This window comes from Desmodus rotundus, chromosome 6 (assembly GCF_022682495.2).
Source record: "Desmodus rotundus isolate HL8 chromosome 6, HLdesRot8A.1, whole genome shotgun sequence".
Classification (NCBI taxonomy): Eukaryota; Metazoa; Chordata; class Mammalia; order Chiroptera; family Phyllostomidae; genus Desmodus; species Desmodus rotundus.
In genome coordinates this window covers 14,746,568-14,770,477 of record NC_071392.1, presented here as the reverse complement: position 1 = coordinate 14,770,477, position 23,910 = coordinate 14,746,568, and the positions used below count along the sequence as shown (strand labels likewise).

The following is a 23,910-nucleotide window of genomic DNA, read 5'->3' as shown; positions in this document are numbered from 1 at the left end:
AGACATTTTAAAAAGTCAGCTTTTCAAAATTAAAATGTCTGAGGCACTTCAATCCCATAGATCTCCTACTACACAGATCATAATAATCTAATTTATATCTGCTCTGAGGGAGAAAACAAAGGAGCTCATGCTCCTTTACCTTTTTATAAACACCTGAAACATCAGCCACCTCTTGCCTAAAACACTCTCCCCTTAATGTCACAGTACAGTCGTTTAGGTGTGTTTCCTATTAGAATGTGGGCTTTGTGAAGACATGAACCATATTATCTTTCCTTCAGCATGGTGCTTGATACCAAATACTCTCAACATTTATAACCTGGTCAACAAAAAAGGTGAATAAAAAAGGTTTTTAAAGACTGAATAAGAGACAAGGATTACATTTAGTATAAGCAAAAGATGTTAGGAAAAAGGAAGGAATGGTTCCCAAATCAATCCAGTTATATTCTTCCCATTGTAACACAATAAAGAGACAGTTCCATTTTCAAAGAAATTAACTTTTATTTGAAAGGAGACTACTTTTCCCCACACATATCCTCTAAAGACTCTATGTATACAACAACCTGCTTGACCAATATCCCAATAACCAAAATTTCTAACAGCAAAGTGTACAACTGCTCTAAGTAATAAATAATAAGGGCTATCCTTCACTGATTAAAGGAATACTTCAATAAATTCAACACAAAAATCACACTTTGTTAAGTTTTAAGAGATGTATTTTAAATATGTTTTATAGAAGTACACAAGTTTTCCATCTCTAAAGAAACAATGTAATTTTTAAGGTTCAAATTTTCCAATATTGAAAAGAAATGACCAAGTGTTCCTCTTACAGCTTCAAACTTTCCATACTCAACTATCTGACGGCCCCATGCCACCCCAGACACACTTGACGGGACTGAACTACTTTGTGTGTTACTTACTATCTTCCCCAAAAGAAAGCTGAAAAAGGAGTTTGTTGTAAATGCAGATTTCTAATACAATGTCTATTACAGTATTTGACACAAAAGAAGCTTTAAAAAGATCATTTCTTTCCTCTTTTGATTAGCCTGGACTCAATTTTCTAAAAAAGCAACCTTAAAAAAAATCATTTACAAAGCATTAACACTAGGGGTTCCTTTTTTACTCAAGATGTTTAACTACTCAAAATGACAACAATCACAACTTTAAGAGTATAATAAAAGGGGTGGAAAACAGCAATACAATTGAATTGACAAAGTGTAGATGCTAAATAAACCAAAGATTTTTTAAGGGTTCTTTTTAAGAAGTAGGAAGGGTTAGAAGTTCAGGGAAATCCAGAATTAAACAAAAAAAAGAGAAAGAGAAAAAGATATCCTTAACTGCAACCATTCTCTGCATCAGTAGCGTCCTGAAAAGAGGGGAAAAAAAAATCAAAATGACAATTACATTTTGACTTGCCTATTATTTTTCCAACTATTACCAGTCACCATATATCCTAATATTCTAAAGTCAACCTTTAATTAGAAATGAGGTTTTTAACGCTACAAAAGCACAAGAGTACGTACTTGGGCTGTAGGAACGAGATCTCGATCGTGATCTGTAGCGACTATAGTAAGGAGAAGGTGATCTTCTTCTGTAGGAAACAAACAATTACTTAGCACGCTCAGAATCCACTGAGGCAGATGAAAATAAAAATTCCCCATCGTTCAAAATTCCCCAGGCATGTGCCCTGGCTGGTGTGGCTCAGTGGACTGAGTGCTGGCCTGTGAATCCAAAGGTTGCTGGTTTGATTCCCAGTCAGGGCACATGCCTGGGTGGCAGGCCAGGTCCCCAGTTGGGGGCATGTGAGAGGAAACCAATTGTATCTTTCACACAATGATGTTTCTCTCCCTCTCCCCCCACCATTCCCCTGTCTCTAAAGATAAATAAATGAAATCTTAAAAATAATAAATAAACAAATAAATAAAAACACTGTCCTTTTCCAATAAATAAAGTTAACAAAAACAAAAACAAAAGCAAACCCAAGACGATAACTATTAGGTTCTCTGTGTGCCAGTGACACTAAAACAGTATGTGGCACAACAAAACACTGGCAAATACAGATAGTTAACCTCTGTCTTCAGTCTTGAGAAAATCATTCTTTCCTACTTTTTAAAGAAAGCATCAAATAATAATCTTTTAAACATTTTTATTAATACATATAAAACATACATCAAAAGTGTCCAGTATTACTACCACCATCTAATTTAGAACAGAAATCACAAGTTAAACATTACCTGTACCGGTAATCATAGTCTTCATATCTGTCATAACCACGCTCATATCCTCTATCATAGTAAGAATCTCGACGTCTGCCACCTCCTCCGCCTCCACCACCGCCTCCACCTCCACCGCCGCCACTACTATAGAAAAAAGTAAAAATTTTACATCAATGTGAACTATTACTTTCTAGTATCATTTAATACTAAATGGTATTTAAATAAAATAAAATGGAGGAAGGAGGTGAGATAAGGGAGAAAAATTAAACCTTTACATGCCAATTACCTCCATGACTTAAGTTTGCTTCCATCAATGGTATTCTGCTTTGGCTTCCTAGTCATTACATAAATAACCCAAAAAGATTTTGCACAACTCTCCAAACTCTAAACTGCTCTTCTATTATTGTACTACCTAAGTCAGAAGGACCTTCTCAACAAGGTGAGATGAACCGTGCTGGGAAGAACACCAAACTGTTAAATTGTGTGTCCTCACGACTAACTCAGCCCTGGCTGGTATGGCTCCGTGAACTGGGTACCGCAGTTCAATTCCCAGTCAGGACACATGCCTGGGTTGCAGGGGTTGGGTGAGAGGCAACCACACATTGATGTTTTCCTCCCTCCCTAAAAATGAATAAATGAATAAAAATGAATAAATGAAATCTTAAAAAGACTAACTCAAAGCAATTAAAAAAAATCAAGAATTTTAAAAGTCCTCAATTGTGTTATACATAATGTAAAAGTTGCCCCCCCACCTTTTTTCAACAAACAGTATCAGTAAAACCCTTCCCTATATACAGAGGCTTCCCGGGTCATATAAAAATAGAAATACTTACTTAAAAGCATGTATTTTTCTAGTATCTAGTAATTTTTCTATTTCTGTAATATCAAGGGTCAGAAGCACCTTCAATAGTTTTAATTTATTCCCCTGCTCATATATACATATATACGCATATATGCAGTTGACTCCTGAACCATACAGGTTTATTATTTTTCAATCCTCACCTGAGGACATGCTCACCAATTTCAGAAAGGGGAGGAAGGGGAAAACATCGATAGGTTACCTCTTGCATGTGCACTCAGCAGGAAAGAACCTGCACCCAGGTATATGTCCTGATTGGGAATCGAACCCGCTTACCTTACCTTGTGGTTTACAAGAAGATGCTCCAACCAACTGAGCCACACCAGCCAGGCCTGTATTGGGTCTATTAATCTGTAGATTCCCACCCCCATGATAAACACTGTACTGTTTTCAATCAATGTTTGGGAACCTGTGGATGCTGAGGGTCAACTGCATGCATCATTCTATGCCATTTTACATAGGGAATTGAGATCCACAAATTCTGGTATTTATGGAGGTCTTAGAACCAATTCCTTCCTGGTGGTGTACTGAGGGAAAACTAAGTTTTGGGGGTCAAAAGCTTAAATGGATTTTTGAGTACAAAAGAGTTGGCTCCCCTAATCCCCATGTTGTTCAAGGGTCAACTGTAGATATAAAAAAATAAAGAAATAAATGATTCAAAGGCTGTATACAAATTAAATACATTTCCATTTTAAATACACAAAAAATTTTATCCTTTAATCAAATTTTTGTAGACATTTTTGGTAGATTTTGGTTATAGCAGTTTAGCTTAGCAAACGTGAAATCTTACTGAGTTGGTCTGCCCATGTAGATGCCTGGTGTAGGTGTGTGTGCTCTCTTGGTGATAGAATAATCCACACGAATTCTTCTCCCGTCCAGCTCCATTCCATTTGCCCTTTCCATAGCCTTTAAAGGAGAGAGGCACAGAAAGTCATGCATAAGTCACCCAGGAGACATTACTAAAACTGTAATAAATTAAAATTCTCTAAACACTCCTCTTTCAAACAACAGGAGGTAGGATTTTACATATTAATCCTTCTTATATACATGCCAATTGCACCGAGCTTTCTAATGTACACATGGACACAAGCAGGCTTGTGCTGAAAGACTGGGAGCAGCTATAGCCATGGAGAAGTACTACAGGACTCAGGCAAGCGTGGATAACTCTGAGGCCGCAGTAACTAATTTCAGTCTGGGCAACTCTAAGCAGAAACTGAAATTCAACTGACAAGTCTAAACTAGTCAAGCTAGGTCTTAGGAACACACCGCCACCCAGTGGACTGCAAATATAAAGGAACCTCTAAATCTGTCAATAATTGCTCCTATCGTTATACCTTGCATTTACATTGTCTATCGCTTTGACTTTTGACACTCATACCAATAAATGCAGTAATTCAACCACTTTAACAAATTTGCATGAAGTTCTTTGGAACTAAGTGGCTATTTTCATTTTGTTTTATCCAGAAATAAACCTGGGAGAAGAATAATCAAGAGATAGGATGAACAAATTTCATATTTTAAAAAATTGTGATATTCTTCACACTTCTCAACATTCACTTCAGGTCAGGTCATCTTGGTATTTTTAAATTTACACCTCTATCCCTTAATTGAGATCAGGAATAAACAAGAGACAAATATAGTAGCCCTGTACCTCTCCCCTGCAGTTTCAGTTGTCCAGTCAACCAAGGGACAAAATGGAAAATTCCAGAAATAAATAATTCACAAGTTTTAAACTGTGTGCTGTTCCTCCCAGGATAGTAAATCATCCCTGTCCAGCATATCTACAATGTATAAGCTACTCCTCCCCACCCGCCCTGGCCACTTAGTAGACGTCCCGGTTGTCTCAACTATCACAGTATCTCAGTGCTTGTGTTAAAGTCACTCCTATATGGGGCCCCAAAGGACAAAAACAGCAATGCTGGCAATTCAGATATGCCAAAGAAAAGCTGTAAAAAGTGCGTAAGTGAAAAGTTTGGTTCTATCTAGTTTCAGGCATCCACTGGGGGTCTTGGAACATATCCCCTGCAGATAAGGGGTATACTATGTAACAGCAAAAATGAATGAATGAATAAATAAATTAAATAATCAATACTGGCAAAACATTAGATGCCTGTTGCATAAAGGACTTACAACCTGCAGCATTGTTTTCTTAAGACTTACCCAGGTTTCAACCTCAGCACTATGGACATTTTGGGACTGCTAGTTCTATGCTATGGGTGGCTATCCTGTGTCCTATAGGATGTTTAGTATCATCTCTGATGTCTACCCATACATGCAAATAGCCTCTATTATTTTTAAAAGATATGCTAACATTTATTATGACTGCTTATGTTGCAACCAAGCACTGTTGATGCACAGGGCAACAATAACATATACCCAGCTACTGTCACAAGTAAAATGGTATAAAAAAATGCTAATACCTGTCATTTATTAAGGTCTGATAAAACCTTAACAATGAGCTTTAAATTCCTAAGAGTGGAGTTTTCTAACTCAATCACTAAACTTTTAGTATAGAGAAAGCAAGCCTACTGGTTCCTTTGCAATCCAATACCTACTGCATTAGACTGGCTCTATTCAAATCATTCTGTTGACAAATTAAGAATGGCACCAAACAGGCCCTGGCCAGGTAGCTCAGTTGGTTAGAGCATCATCTGGATATACCAATGTTGTGGGTTTGATCCCCAGGCAGGGCACATAAAAGCATCAACCAATGAATAAAAAATTTAAGTGAAACAACAAATTTATGTCCCTCCATAAATTTAATCAATCAATCAAGCAGTAAAAGAATAGCACCAAACAAGAATTTAAGAGTACCAGCTCATTATTTTGTGGTTACAGAACAGAATGATAGATGAACACTAAGAGAATAGAAAAACAAAGCGCTGTATGTGCACATGGGGAGCAAATTAAAGACAAAATTAAACAGATTCAACCTAAAACACCGTAATTCTAAGGATCAACAAATCGCCTGCTTGGAGTATAAATAAGGCTTAATCAAAAGAAACACACACTTCACTTTTTCCATGAACTCAAACATATACACCTCACTTTACAAGGCCAGATTTCAATAAGGATATGCCTATACCAGAAAGTATTAGCTGGAACGTGAAACTGGCCACCCTGATTTTAACACTAAGACACAGAGTTTGAATCAGGTCAAGAATGAAAGAGGACATAATGTGTATGGAACTGGGAGCCTATTAATCAACTTTTAATAGCAACTCAATACTATGATCATGCACACCAGAAAATGTTCAAAGTGACAACTGTAAAAACAAAACTACCTCCTTTGAGTCATCTATTCTCTCAAAATACACAAAAGCAAATCCTCGTGATCGTCCAGTTCGCTGATCATAAACAACATTGACACCACTCAATGGTCCATATCGAGAAAACACTTCACGAAGATCCCTCTCCGTTGTGTACAAACTGAGGCCAAACACTCCAAGACAAGTGTTGGGATCTGGATTTGCCTGTTCAATAAAGAAAGATGTCAATTAATTTTAAGCTCCAAATTAAAATAACTATTAAAACAGATACACATTTAAAACACCTCACCCAATACCCAAAGACCATATTGTTTCAAGCTACCTGGAAACAATTTAAGAGAGGAGAAAAAACAGATGAGTTATGGCTATATACTTCAGGTTGTAGCCTGAATAAAAACCACCCTACTTTCAATGTCCTGGCTGGCACGGCTGTTGTTTGGGTGTCATCCCTCAAAGCAAGGGGTTGCCAGTTCAATTCCAGGTCCAACTGATGGTTTTCTCTCACACTGATGTTTCTCTCCCTACCTCTCTTTCTCATTTATTAATGATAGACAAAACCGTATTTATTTAAGGAAATTGAGTCTTGTTTTAAAGATTTTATTTATTTTTAAAGAGAGGGGAAGGGAGGGAGAAATAGAGGGAGAGACACATGGATTGGTTGCCTCTGGCACACTCCCAACTGGGGACCTGGCCTGTAAACCAGGCAGGTACCCCAAACTGGAACCGTGCTAGAGACAGACCTGTGGTTTGCAGGTCAATGTCCAACCCACTGAGCCACACCAGTTAGGACTCTCTTAAAAAAAAAAAAAACAACAATAATTTTTAAAAAAGTTTTTATGTATTTATTTTTATAGAGATGGGAAGGGAGGGAAAGAAACATTGATGTGGGAGAGAAACAGCCATTGGTTACCTCTAGCACACCCCCAACAGGGTACCTGGCCCCTAATCCAGGCTTGTGCCCTGACTGGAAAAGAACTGGTAACCTTTTGCCATGTAGGATGACGCCCAACCAACTGAGCTATACAAGTCAGTCTTGCTCTCTCTCTCTCCCTCCCTTCCCCTTTCTTTAAAAATAAACAAATAAAATGAAAGAAGAAAAAGAGAAAGAGCCTTGGCTGGTGTGGCTCAGTGGAGTAAGTGCTGGCCTGTGAACCAGAGGGTTGCCAGTTCGATGCCCACCCCAGTCAGGGCACATGCCTGGGTTGCAGGCCGGGTCCCCAGTTGGGGGCATGCGAGTGGCAACCCATCGATATAATTGATATAGCTCTCACACATTGATGTTTCTCTCCCTTCCCCTCTTTCTAAAAGTAAATAAATAACATCTTAAAAAAAAAAAGAGAGAACAGAAGAAGGACTTTTGAGGGGGGTGGGTGCAAGAGGGACAACCCTTCTTTCTCTCTTTCATTTATTTAAAATTTTTGTTGTTATTCAATTACAGCTGTCTGCCTTTTCTCCCCATCCTTCCACCCTACCCCAGCTGAACCCACCTTCCCTCCCCCTTGGTTTTGTCCATGTGTCCTTTATAGTAGTTCCTGTACAACCCTACTTTCTATTCCAACTATTTTCAGAATGTATACTAAGAAGACATCCTCAGTTTAATGCCATATTTCTAGTTTATTCAAATGTTTTATATCCTTTATAGATGTGTACTTGATCTGACTTCATCTGCAATCGCTGATTAGAACCCCCGCCCCCATTTTTATTCCTTAGCAGATCCCACTGGAGTTCAGTGGTGCAGCATCACACGGAGAAGCGCAGCACAGTAGTTACGCACAGGAACATTAGAGTCAAGGGTCTGACTGAAACCTGGGCTCTGCTGGCTAGCCGAAAAACAACCTCAACGTCAAAACTCAATTTCCTTGCCCTGACTGGTGTGGCTCAGTGGGTTGAATATCATCCTGCAACCTGAAAGGTTGAAGTTCACTTCCGGCTTAGATCACATGCCTGGGTTTTGGACCAGTTTGCCAGTTGGAGGTGTGTGAGAGGACACTGGTTATTTCCCCTTCTGCCTTCCTTCCTCTCTAAAAATAAATAAGATCTTCACACACACAAAGAAGAGACTCCATTTTGTTATCCATAACATGCTACCCTGTGTTGAACTTTGCCCAGTGCTCGTACTATGAGTGCGAGCTATTTCTACAGTATTTACTTGCTGTCTACTCCCTGTCATAACACCTTTTATCTCAATATTCTCAACTCAGTTTATGCTTTTCATTTTAATTCTTGGAACATATCATTTCTCCCCAAAGTTCATGTCTTTTAACTACTCAAAAGTCAAGAAAAGGAAATATACTTAAATGTATACTAAATAATATCCATACCCTCAAGGATGATTTTTGAGTACCTCTTTTTAAACAATGGTCTCGTTCTCATAAAGCAACATTGTTATGCTATAGGACAAAATACAAACAGAAGACAAAGTTTTCATTAACTTTTAAAAACCACATACCCTGCTGCCTGTATGTCTTCTCCGGTTAGACATTGGAGAATGACTTCGGCTCCTTCGACGTCGGTATTCTGGTGTGTATGACCTACTCCGAGATCGCCTCCTGTGAGAGTGAGAATGGGATCTGGATCGAGTGTAACGTCTATGAGAATGCCTCCTTGACCTCGACCTTTGAGAGAAAAAGTTTAGGCGATACTGAAACAAATGGCTAATGCCAAGGACCTATACAGATAATCCCTGCCTACTCTCAGCCTTTCTGAGGAAGGGGCGGTCTTCCTCTTGTTCCCTTCATCACTACAATCTCCTGCTCTCAGCCTGTCCCTTCTGCATCCACTCCTTTTGCCTTACAAGCATGTTAAGGCTCTACTTTCTTTAAAAAAAAAAGCAAAAAGCGTAACTACCACTACCAACTGCCACAATCATCTGTAATATTCAACAGGTGAAACTTAAGGGCACTATGCTAAGTGAAATAAGTCAGTCACAAAGAAACAAATACTGTATTCCACTTACATGAGATATTTAGTAGTCAAAATCATGAAGACAAAGTAAAATGGTCATTGCCACAGAATGGGAGAAGGGGAGAATGGCAAATGATTGTTTAATGGGTAGAGTTTCAGTTTTATAAGAGATAAAAGGAGTTATCAGGATGGATAATGGTGATGGTTGCACAACAATGTGAAATGTATGTAATACCACTAAGTTGTATATTTTTAAATGGTTAAGATTTTTATGTGTATTTTACAAAAAAAAAAAAGACAAAATGTTAAAATCATTTCATCGAATCACTTATCACCTTTTCAATATAACACTATATTCCCTTCACTGTTAAGTATCATTTCCTTTCCAATCTTTTTTTAGCCTGCTGCAATCTAGCATCTACTACATTAGTTCATCAACCTAAATGCCCTTCTAATCTAATAGTTTTCATCAAGCTTTCTAGAGCATCTCACCCATCTCTCCACTGCTGATTCCTAGTTCATCTCCTGCCTATCTCCAGTCACTCTCAGAGTCCTTTTTTTGTCTATTAATGCAATAATTTCTACTATTCATATGACTCATCCTTTACTAAATACCCAGACCAGTAGTGATGACAGTCACACAAAATACCTTCTATAAGGCATTAACAAATGTTATATACCAAGGGCCAGAAAGTTTAAAAAGAGGGCATGTGGGTGTAGGAATAAAACTAAAGAGGGAAGATTGTTCAAAACCAAGGCTAACAATAAGGCCGGGCACTTAACAGACTTTACTAGGTAGATGGGGGAAGGTGTCCTAGGAATAGCAAGAGCAAAGGTTCCTCGACAAGAAGACGTGGGCACATGATCAGAGAACTGCAGAACAGTACAATCTGCAAGGTATTAAGGAGAGTGAAGATTAGGAAAGGATTGAGACAACATCGTACAAAAGCTTGAATATCAAGCTGAGAGCATAGATTTATTGACACAAGCAAACAAAGGTTTCTTTTTTTAATAAAGATTTTATTTATTTTTTAGAGAAAGGAGGAAGGGAAGAAGAAAGTGAGGGAGTGAAACATCCATGTGTGAGAGAAACATTGATTGGTTGCCTCTCACACACGCCCCCCCACTCCCCAACTGGGGACCTGGCCTGCAACCTACCCATGTGTCCTGACCGGGAATTGAACTGGTGACCTTTTGGTTCATAGGCAAGTGCTCAATTCACTGAGCCACACCAGCCAGGGCAACAAAGGCTTCTTAGTAGGAAGCAAATAAAATGAGCAGCCTACTATCTAAAAGAAATTAATCATTTGAGGGGTGGAATGTGCTATGTATGAAAGAAATTTGTGTTTGTGCAAAAATACCAAATAGGATATTTCACATTTTCTTTAGCACTAATTTACAGCACTCAATTTAAGGAATAAAAAGTTTCTGTTATTTAATTTTTCAGGTAACACATGAGCAGAGAACTGAATCAAGGGATAAGAGAATATCTGTGGGAAAAGAATTCCAGGCTGAAGTCAGCAAATGCTAAGGTCCTTAAATGAAAATATGCTCATTTCTGTTTCTACAGCCAAATTCCATTCAGTGCTATTTTGCACATGTAGATTTACTTAGAGTGGTTAATAAATCAAGGACTGGGCTGGATATAACAGAGAAAAAGACAGTTGTAGACCTCAATGAAAGTAGTCTTTCAAATAATTGTCTCATGCCTCCCTGCAAGTAGACCCTATTCAAAAACATAAATTGTCTCTAACCAAGAAATTATGATGATTTATCAGACTAACCTGTGTAGGCTGTTTCCCCCACTTAGCACCCCTGGGACATCTGATATAATGAACCCTGCAGCAGCTACTGGAGTATTAACATGCTGAGCTGGTAGTGGAAGGGGCTCTCAATCACCCAGGGATCCTCTCCCCACTCCACCAATTACATCTGAGCAGAGTTCCACCCTGAACCTAAGTCAAAATATTCAGGTAAAGAATGTAGCTGGAATGTGAACTGTGAAAAAGTTTCTGAAATTATTCTGATAACCAATAGAACATACGTACATCAAATTCTCTGTACTACATTACATGCCAACTCTTCCATGGAGAAAATTACCTTTTTTGTTGCGCAAATATTATTGAAGGGAAGTCAAACACTAATCCCCAAATAACAAGCACATTTAAGTCAGGGGACATTTAATTTGTTTTAACAGCCAGCTAGTATCTGACAGATTGAGCTAGAGATAATTCTACCTTATCTATGTCTTTATCTTGAATGTACTACTCATTTCTAAATTCTGTATGTGAACAGTTTGAGAAAACTACACGATTGTAATCTTTGGTGAAATTTCTATACAAAACGCTACAAAAATGAGATTTGGCAAAAAACCACTTTGCCCTGAAAAATCCAAGGAAAGCATTTTAAGTATTACTTTAAACACACATACCTGGATTTTGATCTTGATCGAGAATGGGATTCAGAATGTTTGGAAACCCTTGATGGACTACGAGATCCTGACCTGCTCTCCGATTTTACTCGAGCAGGAGTTCCCGTTGGAGATTTTGACTGAGAGCGAGACTCCTAACAAAGAAGACAGTATTACAAATGGCACTGGTCATGTAGATGCCTAACACCTAACATTTAAAGTACCGTAATTATTTATATTGATTGCTCCTGGAAAACAAATGGTTAGGCAACACCCTCCAGAAAAAATTTCAGCTCATTAATAACCCATTGTTAATACTGCTAACTGTCCTCAAAAATTCCCTACTTGAACCAGATCACCAATTCTCTATTAACTAAGTAATCATGCAAATTCATCTACAACTTGATCATACAGACACTGGAACATAAACCATACATTTACTTAACCTAGGACCCATTCATTCTTCCAGATTCTTTTAATTCTACTTCACTCTTGCTTTCTACTTCTCTTCATTCTTCATTGAGTTTTTCATTTTTCATACTTCGTGTATTCTTCCCCAATTCAAACAATTCAAAATAGCCTTAAAAAAATATTCAAGTGCTTCTATCTGACCAATCTTCTGTTCAATTTTTTCCCCCATTCAATTTTAATTTTCTGATCTTTAATACTTTTCATTAGCCTTCTTTTATCTTGATTTATCTTCCACATTCTTGGAAAAAACTCTTCAATTTCTTCACGAACATTAACCTTAATGGAAAAAGAACATTTAGTATATTTAAGCACGTGGGGATTATAAAACTCTGCTGGAGTTCAGAATGTTATCTACCAAATGGAAAAGCCAGCAGGTAAAGTGCAAATAACTAGTTTATTTAAAAAAAAAAAAACAATTTTATAATCTTTAAAATTGTTCAAAAGTCTAATTTCTAAAAATTAAAGAGAATTCACTAATTTTTGTAAATGTTTTTACCATACTCTTCACCCTCCTCCCCTTTCATGGTTCACCCTAGTTCCTAAAATGTGAACAATTTTAATATAAATACTTAATTCAAGCATAAATCTAACTTGAACTGTAACCCCCCACCTATATTTCACATTTTCACTAATTTATAACCTGAAGATGTCTTAGTGATCTTAAAATAAGCTTTCACTAAGCCATGCTAAGATATCAAAATACAATTAAAGCAAAACATCCCAGCCTGCAGCATTTGTGTACACCTATCCAAACTCAAACATTAGAGGACACATACTGAGGTTCAGAGAGGTAACGTCTCCCAATTTTGTTTGACCACTATCTTTGCTCACTCTGACTTAACCAGGAAGGTATGTTCTGAAGTAAAACAAGGGGAAAGAAAGCATAAAATTCTTAAAATTTCTCCCCAGCTTATAAATTCCTAACATATGTATTTTTGCAACTGTGCCATTTTTAAATTCTGTGTTATCCATGAAGTATCATAACGCACAAGAAATTATTACAAAATCAATACCATGGTCTCTTTTTTTTGGATCCCACCTCTTTTTGTTCAGTTTTTTGAGATTTATGCAGTTATGCATATTGGTACTCCCTTTAGTGATTACATCCTATACTAGTAAACTGGCTTCTGAAAAAGTTGAATATATTGTATATAAAAAACTTTCCAAGTCCAGTAATTTCAAACTGATTAAAAGCCTGTTTTTTTTAAATGTGACAGATACATGAGGCACTTATGACCAAACTGGGACAGTTTGGTTTCTCTGTCCATTTAAGTCTTGCTTATCAGAGTAAATATTACCTCAGTTTCACACCAATTTTCATTTATACCATAAGACTCCCTACCAGACAACTTCCTTAAAACTTTCCCTTGCATGTCGTTTAATATCAAGAACTGTACTGATGCTAAGGGTATTTATTTTTCCAGATGAAAACACAACTGAAATATATACCTTTCCTGTTCAATAATCACATTTCCCATTTAGCCATCTATATAAGCCCTCCACTACATCTCACACACTCTGGACAGATCCTTGGAATAGACACAGCAATTTAGGCCTTTTAGACTCACTGAAAAACTGTAAAAGCAGCACATTCAGTACTTTAAAAATGGGCACAGCTAATTTGCTTGTAATTGCAGTCTCATAGGCTGCTTCATTAACTATACTGATAATAGATGGAATACCCTGTATGATCATCACCACAGTCCTTATGATACACACACATCAGGCGGCTTTGTGCTCTGTGACACTGTAAAACCTTAATTTTACTAGGACAGAAATCAATCTTATAGTCAAATCTCTCATTTATTCTTAAATGTTTATGTGAAACTGTCTAGTACAGGCTAAAAATTTTATGGTCCAAATATATGTGTAGATTTCAAATCTTCCCTTATAAGCATGACTAATAGTTGAAAATTATTCAGTAGTACTGAACATTGCCTCTTCTTAGAAGCTAATATAAACAAAGTAATCAATAACATCTGAAATTTTAAATCCTAGCTCTGGCATAGCAACTTATTGGAAAAATGCAACTTTCCCTTTATATGTTAACAAAGCATTAAGGCAGGACAGTATCTTTTCAAAAGACATCAGCATATTTTAAAAGAAGGTGTTACAAAACCTAATCTCCTTTGTTGCCTACACTTCAATTTATGTTTTAATCAGGGAACCTAAATCTGCATAAATTTTTTTTAAAGATTTTATTTATTTATTTTTAGAGAGAGGGGAAGGGAGTGAGAATGAGAGAGCGAGAGACAGGCATAAATGTGTGGTTGCCTTTCGTGTGCCCCCTACTGGGGACCTGGCCCACAACGGAGGCATGTGCTCCAACTGGGAATTGAACCGGCAACCCTATGCTTCACAGGCCCACACCCAATCCATTGAGCTATACCAGACAGGGCTGCATAAATTTCTTCATGGAGTAATTCAAGGTTAAGAAACAGTCATCTTACTTCTCTTTTAACTCTGAGTTTCAAAGTTGTCACTATTAGTTTAACCTCCCAAAACAATTGAGACTTGAGACTAAAAAGATAAATCAATAACCATCAGTAAACTTAGCCTAGAGAACAAACTACAAAGAAAAAAATGAACAAAAAAAGTAAATGAACTAAATAAAAATAAGAGATAAAATAAAAAATAAAAAAGAATGAAGCCTAAAATAAACCTTTAATTCTTCAGAATTATTTTTCCTATTACACCAAAAAAAGGCCTGTCATAAGAACTAGTAGTTAATAAATAGTTTCACACACAGAAAAATGGTCACATTAAAACTTGCCATTTTTAAGCAACTTACTTCTCAAAAGCTGGTACCAAATAAATGCCATTTTCACTGTACTGTGCCTTAGAAACCAGACTACAATAAGCCCTTTATGAGCAAAATGCTAGAGTATCCTCTTCTATCTTTGACCTGTAACCACAACATGTCACAAATAAATTTTAAATAGGCTTCCATTCTACCATAACCACTATAAATCAAAAGCCAGGCAAAAAGTCCTCACTGCACAACCTGCTTAAATAATGTTTGTTCTTTTAATTATTCTTTACCATCAAGGTACCACTGGTGGTAGCTAAAGGACACAGCCAAAAATAAAAAAAAGGAGGGAGCTAACCATAAATATTAAGAAAGTTAAGGGTATTCAACAAAGTAGTCTAAGAATCTTTGTTTTCTATTAAAATACAGTTGTATTTTACACACTGAAAACAACCCCAGCAATCATGTACTATCCTTTTAATCAGGAAACAGGGTTATTTGATACATGCCCATTGTTGCAGAACATAATTGCTACAGCAAGCAATAATTGCACTGTTTTTTTTTTTTAAATAAAGCAACTGTATTATAGGTGGGGAAAAATTCCAACAATATATATGCTTAGTGATTAAAAGCCTATTAAAATAAACACATAAATCAATGTAAATGTTATGCAGTAACCTGTCCTACTATTATAATAGCAAGGCAAATTCTGTGCCAAGTTTACACAAAGTCTATATGAATAGAACATAAGCTTTTTAAAACTTCCTCAGAATACATTTTCCCATTACTTTATGATATTGGATACCTACTTCCATAAAAATACACTAGTGCATTTAGGTAAATTGTGTATCAGGGTGGGGGGGTATTTACATTACCCAAATAACTTATATTTATTGTACCAAGAACTTCACTCTTTAGGATGTATGAGAAACCTGTGTTCACTCAATTATTTAATTTCAGTCTACAGAAATAGCAATTCTGCTTTCTTCCGCTTGAGTATGTTATGCTGCTTCTTTTACAAACTCATAGGCTTATAAAAAGAAATACTCCCACTCTCAATTCTTAACCCCTAACTGCAACTAGAGCAATTCTTTAAAAAGAAAACATCAATTGTTCATAACATCAACTATCTTTAAATGATTTCTCTTTCTTTAAGGTCATACCTACATAACGCAATCTGAGTGAGGTTGTAGTGGTCTTTGTATCTGCAAAGGCTCACAGATATACTAACACTAATACGTGTCTACACTCTGTTAAGTTTGGAATAATTTGGGGAACGCTTAACAAAAATTGGCATTTATACACACATAATCAAATTCATGTCACAACTGTGAAATCACCTGTAAAATTTATAATCTTTTGTACAGATTTTAAATGTGGCTCATAAACCTGCCAGCTTATATGCCACTATCAATTGTTCTATCCAAAAAGTTAGTGTATAAATGACAATTTCAAAGGTAAAGTATAGAAAACCAATTTGTAAGAACTAATACGGTTTAGGCATAATAAAAGCCCATAAATAGCAACTAAAAGCAAACCACTAATGTAAGAACCTGTCTGAGAATTCTCTATTTATGTTCTCATCTTCTAATATCATGAAATATTTATGAATCTTGAATAAGATTATAGGGCCTTAGTGTCAAGGAAAAATCCTAACTTTTCCTCTACCTCAGATGGGTTAGGCCTAGTCAATCACACCTTTGTGAAAATCATGAAGTAAGGCCTGTACACAACTATTCACATCCGTTAACTTAAAGGAGGGAGGGGAAGCACATTTATTTTCATTATTCCCCTCAACTTTCTTTTACAGACTTTACTGATTCTTTCCCCCATCTGATCTTTATCATTGTCTCACCTCCACTTCTGTCTTGCTAAATCTGTTAGGAAATATGAACAAGTATCAGCTTTAATTACAAAGCTTCCAGGTTTAGTTATTTGATGCCAAAGCACCCACTGATACTACAAAGAGTTTTCACACTGTCTGGTAAGTTCTAGTACACTATTATGCTGATTATTCATGCCCATTTCACACTTGTTATATCCTAGGTAAATATAGGGTAAATATACCCTAGGTTCATTTACAACATTAAGCCCATAGAGCTTATTTGTATTTTTTAATGGAGCTCAATGCTAAATATTTCAATTTCTTGAAATTTTTCAGATTCCAAGACAGTTGTATTCTTTTAGAAATGGTACAAATCATAAGCAGCAGTTATGACAAATATTAGTTATGCACAATTAATTAGTTGCATTGCTCCTTTTAAAAACCCTACCTCCTACTTGTATTGAGCAAATTAGTACCCTTCAGTGAAAGAATCTCAAATATAAAAATTTGAGCATTAAAATGTTTCCTTAACTTTACAAATTTTTTGTTTAAATGATAGGGGGAATAAAAAAGCATTGAATTTGGATAATGACAGTACTTAACTTTAGGAAGATAAATTAAACCCAAGACAAGCAGGACTGTCTCAAGTTTAGTATTGTACAATCCCTACTATATGAAAGGAAGCCTTATCCTTCTTAATAGGTTGATGTGGTAAGAGGGAAATTAAATTGCTGAAGAAGCTGAATTAAGTTTTTTTTTAAAAAGCTATAGTGCTGACATTTTTACGTAAAATAGGAATTCAATAAACCTATTTCTGTTGTTCAACAAAATATCCACATACAAATTTTAATTCCAAATTGGTACAGATGAATTTTTATTTTGCTCTTCATTTTTATCATCCAACCAACAATTGCATATATTAAGGGGAACTCTCAGTCTCTTAAAAAAGTAGAAATAAGTTCTAAAAAGGGGCCGAGAATAAGTAGTATTTTTCCTCTTAAGTTGTATTTCAAAGCACAGACAATCGTGGAATTATAAAATAGACCCCTACACAATAAAGAATCAATAACCTCTATTAAAAACACTGGGCCCCACCTCATGAGCAAAAAAATCAGACTCAATATTTTTCTAAGTTTCATTAAAATAACTAAGGGAGGAGGGAATAAAATAAGTGAAATGATAAGAAAAGCTTAATTTCAATCTCCCTTAATTTCTCTAAAGGACACTAAAATTTTTTCACATCAAAACCCTAATTTTAGTCGAAGCTGTGAAGCAAACAACTCACTCTTTATGAAGATGAAACACAGTCATAGTTCAAGAGCCAATCTAACTCCAAGCTCCAAAAGATATTGTCACTGAAAACATTTGTTAACTTGATATACATGTCCCAAGCAAATTGCTTTAATGAACTTATTTATTTTAAGGGAACTATTATTCCCCCTAGAGCCCTTAAAAATGCCTCATTCATTCTTAACATCCTGCTGATGTCCTGTTTAGACCAGATTTTTCATAATTTCCTTCTTTAAATATTTCAACTGTGCCCTATTGCTCTTCCTGTCCCAGTCTCTCTGTTCTGTGCTAAAATCCCTTTCAATCCCTTATGCCACTCCTACAATTAAGAATCCACAGAAGGCTCCATGCCGCAAATTCGTAAATCTACAATCACCTACAAAATCCTCCATTATCAAATTTATCACCTCTCACTATTCTAGCAACCTACTCATTGTCACACCCATACAATCAACATTCATTTCCCTAATCATAAAATCCAAGTAAGTTTCACATACTACATAAAGCTTTGTCCTTCTTGTATGTAGCTCACAGAATCCCTCAGCTCCATTTCCGGAATCCCTTATTAATTCTATCACACAGCACTTGATTATATACTTACTTCACCCAGATTTGAGCTGTCAGTCACCTCAAATCAGATTTCAAGTTCTTTTTCCTTGAAGAATATATGGCTTTTTTGGTAAAAAGGCAGCAGATGTTCAACAGTTTGACCTCAGGCAGAAGGGAATTCTGGCTGGTTTAAGTCTTAGTTAGGGTTACTTATAACTACTATTATATTTTCTTTCCTAAAGTTCTTTTACTCCACAGTCCTTTAAAATGGAAGAGACATTAATCTATAATGGAAAATTAAGCTCCTGTAAACTGTGTTTAGCAAAATCCATTAATGACTCAGAGACAATGAAGTACAGTGCTCTTAAAAAAAAAATAAATCAAAATACACACAACACAGTGTTATGTGCAATGAGCAAATGCCTGGGACTTGTCCATCTCAGATTCCTGGCTGCAAGGTCTTCTGGGCCTCAATATTTAATTTCTAAAATGGCAATAAGCCCTTGAAAAATTAGTGTGAGAAGTAAATTAGGAAGTATGTCAAAGTTTTTGGGGAGGTGGGTGTAGATTCTAAAAGTCTATAAAAGCACCAAGTCAACATTAGCCCTGTTTCTTTAATGTGTTCTGCAGTATCTAGAAGTTGCCCTCTAATTCTGAAAATCTTTTCAGTAAGATGGGGTTAAATGTGTTTATTCTGTAGATAAAGCAAATGAAATCTGAATACTGACCTGTCAGATTTCTCTAATTTTAGTTAAAAAGTTAGAGGTATAACTACTTAGATACCTTCAAATCCTTTTTTTGAGCCTTTCTAAATTTAGATACAAAGATAAGAACACAACAATTGTATTCTATAATTTTTTTTTTCATTTCTGGTTTGTGGTTAGCAGATTAAAAAAATCACTTTAAAAACCAAAAGCACTAGTGAATTGCTCTAAGAAAGAATTTTAAAAAGAAAAAGTAAACAGAAAAGCTTCTGGCATTCTTCTGATTCTTTAACCAATTAAAAATAAAACAATTACCTCAATCTACACACACACACACACACACATGCACAAAAGTAACAAGTGAGCATGGACGTATTCATTCAATCTGAGTTCATTTACACTAAAATAAACTTTTGGTATCATGTGTGAAAAACTATTTTCTATGACCATAAACATAACAATGGGGGGAGGTAAAAACCCTCTTTCTATTCAAATAAATCAATGCTTACGTACAGTTTAGCTTAAAATTGGGCAGAAATCTTACATATATTATTACATATTAGGTGGATAAAGTGATAAATATCTTAAACTTGCTTCCTTCCTCAAGTAGATGGCTAGCTGAAAAATACGAACTTAAGGGAAACAAGGTCCAAGACAGTAAATCCATTTCACTTCCCCACAAACCAAATTAAAACAAAAATAATTTTTTGTACTACAGTTAATCAAAGGAAAGATTAATGGACAGCAGAATTTCTTTCCATAACTACCTAATATTTTCAAAACAAGCAGCTTACAACTACCACCAATTATTACGTGATTTTAAGTTTTGTTGGACAAGCAATACCCCATCCTAAAAAAATGAGCAAGTTCAACCACTCATTTATACCTATGCTCCAGATTATATTTTTAAAAATCCATTAAAAGTAGCCCTTTTGTTTAGAATCTATTTAACTCTCTTTCCTTAAAAAAAAAAAACAACAAAACAAAAACCTAGATCGACCTCCTGATTCACTCTCTGGGTCCAGGTGTTCATATGAAGCTTCTAAAACAGGCAAAGTGCATTCCATCCAGCACACACCTCAAGTGATTTTTCTGCGTTTCCTGGTGACTAGAATGCCAACACAGCAGACGGAACAAGTTGCCTGGGCATTGTTTTCGGGGTTTCGCACTCGCTCACTCCCACCCGTTTCCACCACGAGGGTAAGTTCGGAAATGTAACTCCAACACTGGTAACTTGTTCTAGCAAATTGAAGCTCAGGATACCGTATCCCAGGGGTTTATATTCATCGGCCCCAAATAACGAAAACCTCGGAGCCCTCTTTGTTGGTTGAGCAATGAGAGGGCCTGTAATTCTCAGCTAACGTTTTGAGTTGGAGCACAGTATAAACTGACTAGCTATTTTTAAAATACTGAGCCATGAAATATGTTCAATTATGTAAGATTAAGCCAGAAGATTCCCCCCACCCCTTTTCTTTCTTTTTTCTTTCTTTCTTTTTTTTTTTTTTTACCGTAGAAACCTGTAAAGGAGTGATCAGGTTTTAGATGGAAGGCCACAGGAAGAAAAGCATTAGAAGTTGAGATACAACGAAGAGGAAAAATAAAAAACCCAACATCAAGGAATTAGAAAAATAAGGCGTTACAGCATTTCCACAGTTTTTGAAATGAAAGAAGAAGGGACATTAATGGGGAAAGGGCTCCTTGCGTTGTTTTCCCCTCACAGCTCTCGTCTTAAGAACGCTTAAGGGTCGCTGCGGTCGTTGACTGACCACTTCATTGGGCTCGTCCCACCTTCAACCTCAAGGCTTTCGCCTTTATAGACGCAACGCCGCCGGTTCCAACAGAGACGCGGCCGCTCACTGCAACAGAGAGCCAAGGAGACACAGGCCGCAGCTAGTCCCCCGCCAGCTTCTCCCCGCCCGGACGTCAGCCCCGCGCACTTTCGACCCCGAGACCCTGCACGATGCTCGAGGTCGCTAGAAATGCCACCGCAGGAAGCACCTACCACTATCCGGCCGGAGGGGAATTCCCTGCCGCCTCCTCCCGCCTCACCGCGACGGGGACCCACACCTCGCAACAGAGATAAGGAAGCCTCAGGGGTGGCGAGAAGGGAGGGCGCACTGCAGGGGGAAATCGGACCCAGGAGTCCGGGTATCAGTCTCCAAAAGAGGGGCACAGGGAGTTACCCGTGGTGTTTGGGGCAGGAGTGGAACCCAGAAGCCATCTTGGGATGAGGGAACAACCGCGATGGCTCCAGAGGCTGCTCCCCGCGGACCCCCGCACGACTCCCCGCAACCCTGCCCCACCGCGCTCTCCCCGGTGAAACCCCGAGCATCGGGCCGCCGCCGAAGACGGCTCCCGCGGCTTTGTACTCACTCTGCCCTCGAAGTTGTTCTCCTCTACATCACTCATGTCGGCTAGGCGCTCCCCAGAACTAAATAAGAGACAAGTTTCGCCTTGAGGGCCGACGGCCTACTCAACCCGCAGACCCGACCGTGGGGAGAAGAAAAGAGTCGGCAACTAAGGCCGCTCCACTCGACTCCCACTCGGTCACAGGCTCCTGCAAAATGGCGCCGGCGCCGCCTGAAACCTTCTGGCCACCCCGGTGCGCAGCGTAAGGGGGCGGGACGTCCCTGTGACGTCACTAGCCCCGCCTCCCTCGAGGCTCTGTTGTTGTCCGAGGCTCACGTGGTGGTTGGCTTGTGGTCGGAATCTCGGCGCGTCTGAACCTCACGTCGACCTCCAAAGTTAATCTATTTAATGAGTCAGTCTTTTTAAAGATCTTCAATCACCAGATGAGCTTTTGTTGATCTTAGTTAGTTTTGTTGATCCCTTTATAAATTTTCCAAGTGGATTCTGATAACAGGAAAAACTGAGAACATACATAAAATTAATAAGCTTTTATTTTGGGATGTTTTCACCACTATTTTCTTCAAATGTTGTGCTTTGAGTACTATCGAAGTAATACCTGCACAGATGGGGTTATAATGAAAAGTCACAGTTCATTGCCTCACTTCTCTCTGCCTCCAGTCCCTCCTCCCAGAGACCACTGTGTCAATTTTATTTTTTCGTAATGCTTAGCTCCCTACTGCTCTTTTTTGATTTAGATATTTCCTTATAGTTTCGAAGCCAAGACCTCCCAAATTTATCTACTTGATTCCCAATCGTGGTAATAATTTCTTAGGTGACTGAGCTTTATTTGTATTTTGCAATTTTTGAGATTAATGTCCTCATAAAATATTTTTCTCAATACTTTAAAAAAATTAATTTAGAAAGAGAGAGAGAGAAACATGAATTTGCTGTTCCACTTATTTTTACACATTCATTGCTTGATTCCTGTGTGTACCTTGACCCAGGGTGGAATCTACAACCCTGGCACATCCAGAGGATGATTTAACTAACTGAGCTGCAGAACCAGAGCCTCGCTTGAGTTCCTTGTACAGTAGTCCTCCTTTCTCTGCAGTGGATAGGTTCCAAGATCTCCAGTGGATGCCTGAAACCGTGGTAAGTACCAAACCCTTTACATACTATTTTTTCTATACATAACCTCTGATAAAATTTGTTTTATAAATTAGGCACAAAAAAAGACTAAGAACAATAGCTAATAATAAAATGGAACAATTATAACAGTATACTGTCATAAAAGTTATGTGAAGGCAGCATCATTGAGTAACAAAGGTTACTTGAACACAAGCCCTGGGTAATGTTTGAACACAAACACCACCGTAGTGGATCTGATAACTGAAGCAGCTGCCAAGTGACTAATGGGCAGGTACAGTGTGGATCCACTGGACAGAGGGATGATTCAGGTCCTGCGAGGGATGGAGCAGGACAGCACCAGATTTCATCACGCTGCTCAGATTGGCAAGCAATTTCGAACTCAGGAACTGTTTTATTTCCGGAATTTTCAATTTAATATTTTTGGGCCATGGTTGACCGCAGGTAACAAACTTCAGAAAACGAAACCATAGATAAGGGGGGGACTACTGTATATTCTGGGTATTAACCTCTTATCAGATGCATGGTCTGCAAATGTTTTCTCCCATTCTGTAGAGTGCCTTTTATATTGTTGGTTTCCTTCGCTGTGCACAAGTTTTGTTATGGTTTTGTTAAATCGGAATTTGTTAAGTAGAACCCCGGGGTGCCATGAAGTTATATAAAAGACCACAAGAGAAATCGAGATAGAAAAGTTTAACACTCACAGGACCTGGAGAAAGTCCATAGCATGACTCCTCAAGGACCATGGAAAGAGGTCAAGGAAGGGTGCAGGCAGAGAGAGTGACAAGACCTTGGCACACGCCTTTATTAGGGCCCAAGGATACAGTGCTTTGGGGTTCCCAGGCTAAGGCTGGATCGGTCAATTCAAACAAAAGAGCGAGCTTTTTTTTTTTTCCAAATTATAATAAGAGAAACTTTATTTAAAAAGTTACAGAGGTAGTAGAAGTAAGCCAGCTGAGCTTCGCTGGCTCAGGAAACAAGTTACAGAGGCAGAAGAAGGACCCTCTGAGCTGAGGAGAAAGGCAAAGTAACACACCTGGTGGGAAGAAGAGGGGACAGGGAAAGGCGGGAGCATGCTCCAAAGAGTCAAGGGGATAGCCTGTTAAGAGCAGGGTTCTGGTAAGCTGGGGGGTGGGGGGGATGGGTGTTTTGCGTGAAGGGGGATAAGGCCC

At 37.7% G+C, this 23,910-nt stretch overlaps 1 protein-coding gene across 7 annotated transcripts; it reads right to left on the bottom strand.

Annotated features, from left to right (window-relative positions):
* Positions 1-478: 478 nt before the first annotated feature.
* TRA2A (transformer 2 alpha homolog) lies at positions 479-21,838 on the bottom strand. 7 transcript variants are annotated; one of them, XM_045197336.2, is made up of 10 exons: positions 21,617-21,838; positions 21,010-21,099; positions 12,091-12,402; positions 11,677-11,810; positions 8,791-8,890; positions 6,357-6,545; positions 3,863-3,978; positions 2,232-2,357; positions 1,521-1,588; positions 479-1,363 (listed from the first exon to the last, which is right to left on the bottom strand). In XM_045197336.2, exons 5-10 carry the CDS (start codon positions 8,821-8,823, stop codon positions 1,353-1,355), a joined length of 543 nt encoding a protein of 180 aa, XP_045053271.1. In that variant the 5' UTR covers positions 8,824-8,890; positions 11,677-11,810; positions 12,091-12,402; positions 21,010-21,099; positions 21,617-21,838; the 3' UTR covers positions 479-1,352. The 7 variants fall into 7 exon arrangements, with proteins under 7 accessions (XP_045053271.1, XP_071077748.1, XP_045053272.1 ...); XM_071221647.1 differs by lacking the exon at positions 21,010-21,099 and having other exon boundaries at positions 8,791-8,956; XM_045197337.2 differs by lacking the exon at positions 21,010-21,099 and having other exon boundaries at positions 12,102-12,402.
* Between the last annotated feature and the right edge of the window lie 2,072 nt (positions 21,839-23,910).

What these genes read in the sequence shown, in the direction of transcription:
- TRA2A (XM_024562949.4), bottom strand. Translation starts at nt 21,652, where the DNA reads ATGAGTGATGTAGAGGAGAACAACTTCGAGGGCAGA. An exon ending in GAATAGATGACTCAAAGGAG is followed by an intron (nt 3,979 to 6,356) that starts GTAGTTTTGTTT and finishes TCTCCTTTAAAG; the next exon opens with GCTATGGAAAGGGCAAATGG. An exon ending in GACTATGATTACCGGTACAG is followed by an intron (nt 1,589 to 2,231) that starts GTAATGTTTAAC and finishes TGTTTCCTACAG; the next exon opens with AAGAAGATCACCTTCTCCTT.